This window comes from Microtus ochrogaster, unplaced genomic scaffold (assembly GCF_000317375.1).
Source record: "Microtus ochrogaster isolate Prairie Vole_2 unplaced genomic scaffold, MicOch1.0 UNK82, whole genome shotgun sequence".
NCBI classification, from domain to species: domain Eukaryota; kingdom Metazoa; phylum Chordata; class Mammalia; order Rodentia; family Cricetidae; genus Microtus; species Microtus ochrogaster.
The window spans coordinates 413,320-417,766 of record NW_004949180.1 but is presented as its reverse complement, the minus strand read 5'-3'; the positions used below and the strand labels follow the sequence as shown (position 1 = coordinate 417,766).

The 4,447-nt window shown below is 36.1% G+C and overlaps 1 protein-coding gene across 1 annotated transcript in view; it reads right to left on the bottom strand.

Annotated features, from left to right (window-relative positions):
* Positions 1–306: 306 nt before the first annotated feature.
* The window catches only part of Lats1 (large tumor suppressor kinase 1), a 28,641-nt gene continuing 24,500 nt past the window's right edge, over positions 307–4,447 (bottom strand). The window contains exon 7 of the mRNA XM_026777780.1: positions 307–4,142. Coding sequence (XP_026633581.1) covers positions 3,633–4,142 — 510 coding nt within the window. The 3' untranslated portion in view covers positions 307–3,632. The remainder of the gene's footprint in view (positions 4,143–4,447) is intronic.

The following is a 4,447-nucleotide window of genomic DNA, read 5'->3' as shown; positions in this document are numbered from 1 at the left end:
TCCATGCCTGCCTGCATGCCAGAAGAGGGCACCTGGGAATTGAACTCAGGACCTTTGGAAGAGCAGGCAATGCTCTTAACCTCTGAGCCATCTCTCCAGCCCTGGACTAGCCCATTTCTAATAATGTTGTAGCACCCTCAAGGTGCGCTTACCAGGAAGACTCTAGCCTACGTCCATCCTGGGTCGGAGCTTCATCGCGTGTGCCCCCGGAGAGCTCAGCTATGGCGTCTGTCTGAGGCATCTACCTCACTTCCTCTTCCTCCCAGCATTCTGTTGTTTATTCCTCCCACCTATGTTTTAACCTATGAGGCCAAGCAGTATCTTTATTACTTAACCAATGACCTTCCTCCATCAATAGAAATTTACATAATTTAGTTTTCCGCACATAATTGAAAGATTTGAATTTTGTTTTTTTTTATTATCCCAGCAAATGTTACACTAGAGGAAATGATTGGGAAAATACAAATAGATGCATTAAAACTGACTGATTATTTGTTCTATTACATTCAGAAATATGCAAAACAGTTGTTATATTGCAAAGCTGTAATTCTTTTTCTAGCAAAGCATTATTTTATAAAATGGTAGTGTTGCCATTGATTCCATTTTAATACAAAATACTTATATACATAATACATTATAAAAGTAAACTGGGAAGTGCCCTCCACAAAGGAATATACTAAGGCACTTTACAAATATACCAATATGTTGACCCAAATTATGTTTTATTTTAGATTAAAAAACACAAACTGTTTGACTTTAAATATCAAAGGGATTCTTTGTTTATTAAAGAAAAAGTTCTAAAGTACCTTGGGTAACAGCAGCAGCATATCTAAGAACTCCTCCCACTGGGTTTCTAAGTTCTAACATATCATTAAATCAGAATAAAACATTTCCACTCACAGTTTTGCACTTCTCAACAGCAGAAGGAAATAACTTTTTAAAAAAGTCAATCTCAAAGTGACTTCTTAGTCATACATTCTATAGTTTCTATTACAAATAGGAAGGTAGGACAAAAACAGCAACAGGGCCTGCCTCAGGACGCCACTGAACAATACACAACAGTATGTACAATTACACAATTATAGAACGCATTTTATAAATACTATTGATAACGTATTAAAGGGGCAAGTACACAAGACAGCCAGTTTTAAGGGACAGCATGGAGAACAGCGTCTTCACCCTGCTTCAGTTGAGAGTGTCCAGGTTTTATGTTGTTCTCTTTATTTGCTCATAAAGCACCAGCTTCTATGCTGGAAGAACTGGATGTAGTCAGGGAGTAATCCAATATAAGTATCCAAAATATTAAAATTGTGAATAAAATACTAAAATCACAGATACCGATGCTTATATACTGCCTCTGACAAACACTAGACCTTCAGGGAAGTTTAGAAGGACACAGAATTTGTAGTGTTTATGTTCAGAGGAAATGTGGTTGTGGGAGGGGAGAGACAGCACCTTTGTTTTCCTGCAGTGTAAATATGACAAAGTTGGTTTTCTACTGTATTGCACCATAATCCAGGAGTAAAACCACTAAATGAAAATGTAAATCTGAGTGAGAAAGCCCAAAAAACAAGAGGGCTGTCTTATAAAAGTGGGACCCAAGTAAAAAACTCTTGAGTTAGTATGTTTTGCATAGGACTTTACAGACTATTCAAACGCCCCATGATTTAAAGACTGTTTCCTGATAGCACATTCTCTTACAGTTCTCCTTAGCAATCCTTGAGAAACACCCGACATTTCAGTGCCCTCAAAATAGTGTTTAAAACATGTCAGTGTTGTGCCAGCATTCGCAGGATCATCACGTCGTACTCTAGAAACCTTCCAATGACAGATCATCATTTTTACAGAATGTGCTCATCTGAGAACTGTGCAACAAATTAAGAGTTTTCAGTTGAATGTAGCAACTTACTTACAGGATGTAGGTCTCTAACCTGTCTGTGAAGTTTCTATCATATCTAGGGATCCCTGGATGTGCATGCAACGCTTTCTGTGTATGTGCTGATATGCACTTTCTGTGTATGTGCTGATATGCACTTTCTGTGTATGTGCTGATATGCACTTTTTTCACTAAGGCCAGAGTTAACACAGCCTTCATCTCAAAAGAACCAGTGACCCCAAAGACCCATTCTTATACTGCAACAGGTTCTAAACTGAACATGAAAGTGTAAGCTAATAAGCTAATAATTTTTCTCTTTCTCCAATTCAATCAAATATCTTTGCTTTTAATTTTTTTATACATATGGTTTCAAACAAATTATCTTTTATATGAAAGCTAGATAGGTAAATATCTTTCCTATCCGCAAACATTAAATCTGATAAAGTATTCATGTCAGTAAACCCTAGGAAAAGAAAATAATATACAAACTTTACTAAGGTAAGAATGCAGCCTGATTCTTCTTCCTAAAAGATGTTACTATGCATTTTGTTATAAAGCCACAATTCTTCCTTAGAACCTAAACATTATATAAATAGGCACATTAATCTTAAATAAGTTAGGCGGTCTTCAATTTTTAAACCACTATGTATCTTCTAATTAGGAATGGTCATCCCAATTAGGAGTTAATTAATAATTATTTTTAACCAATTAATCTACTCTTAGGTATAATAGTGCCAAATAGAACTTTTTCCTGTGCTAGTGATTTGTAGCACTGTTCTGGAAGAGGAAATCTACAGCAATGACAACACAATCAAGATTGATCACTGTACTGCAAAGGTACCTTTCGGGGATAGCGGTGCTGGGGATTGAACCCAGGGCTTTGTGTATGTTAGGCAAGTGCTCTACCACTAAGTTATAGCCCCAGCTCCTGGAAAAGTACTTTCTTAGTGAGTACATACAAATAAATTCTAATCAAAGTTTTACAAACCGAAAATAATTTCTTTGCTTAGGAGATGGAAATTTTTACTCTAATCTTAAGATGAAAATATTACAGACCTTAGTTTTCAGTATCTGAAAATTTGATTTATGGCAACTTTGTTCCCTTTTAAAACTGGAAGCAGCATTAATATCAATATGGAAACAAAACTAGTAGTGCTCTGACTTCTTTTTTTAAAGCCAGTAATTGAGAGGCTAGGTTAGGACTTCCGTGGAGGGAAGCGGTAAACTGCATTATTTCTAGTGAACTCACTTTTTTCTGCTCTATTTGTGATCCCAGGATATGACTTCCAGATTAGCATTAGCCTAGGTACACCTTCTAAAATGATGCCTTAATTTCTTTAGCTTATTGTGAACTAAAACCACAGTTACAGGGGAAACATGGGTATGTTTCATATTTGGTTAAAGCAAGATAAAACTGTCTCTCAAAAACTCTTGAATTTTAAAATTATTTAGCATATATACAAATAGATACCAGGCTTCTCTTTTTAGACAGAGCACTATATTTTAAGTACTTTAAGTACCAAGAACTGACTATAATACTCAGTTCATAATTTACTTTCCTTATAACAATTTATTCTAAATTATTGGATTAAAAGGGTGGAATAAATTAACATTTTAAAACAATTTCCCATAATTTAGGAAAATAAAATATTGTACACAGAGCACACAAACTCTGTCATATTTGCATAATCTCCTCAAAACCTAAAAACCCTGCATTTCAGGTCTTTCTGCACTCTTACAAGTATCTCCTAGTCTATTAAACATACACTAGATCACGGTTTTTTACATCGGAGCCTGTGTCCTGGTCATCATCATCAGACTGTTGCTCTGAGCCTTGTGAATTAATGTATTCATACTCAATAGGCTTTGGATAATTATATGGGTAGCCATTGTCATCAAAAAACCTCCGAAAGGTAAACTCATAGAAAGCATGTTCAGGGTGCTTCCCGTTTTTATACCAGCCATTCAGAGTGTCGTTGATATTTTCTTCCTCATTATCATCACTCCACAACTTGTCAGGATCAACAGGGTCAAAATTGGATGTATCTGTTGGGTGCGTGATTTTGGGGATGTATGAAGCAGACTGCTGTCTCAGATCACTAGAGAAATCAATGGTTTTAAAAAATGGATGAGCCTTTATTTCATCAGCACCATTCTTGCCTAGGCGATCTTCTGGGCCTCGACAGAGTTTGATGATGAGGTCAGAGGCTTCAGGACTCAGCTTAGCTTGAGGGGGAATGTGAAGAGAAGTTTGCCAGTTGATAACCTTTAAGAGAAGAGTTTTTAAAAATTAAGAAGGGAAGAGATGAAAATCAACAATTGCCTCAAGTTTTATATCAAATGTCTTACTGTACTACTTGTTTTTCTAAGTAACTTGCACGGTATTTTACCTTTAATAATAAATCACTTCTAGACAATATATTTTCTATCTTTAGCTCTTGAGAAGACTCACAATAAGGTTCCTTATTTTGTTTTGTTTAATTTTTGTTGTTTTGGTTTTTCAAGGCAGGGTTTTAGTGTGTAGCCCTGGAACTCACTCTGTAGGCCAGGCTGGACTAGAACTCAGAGATC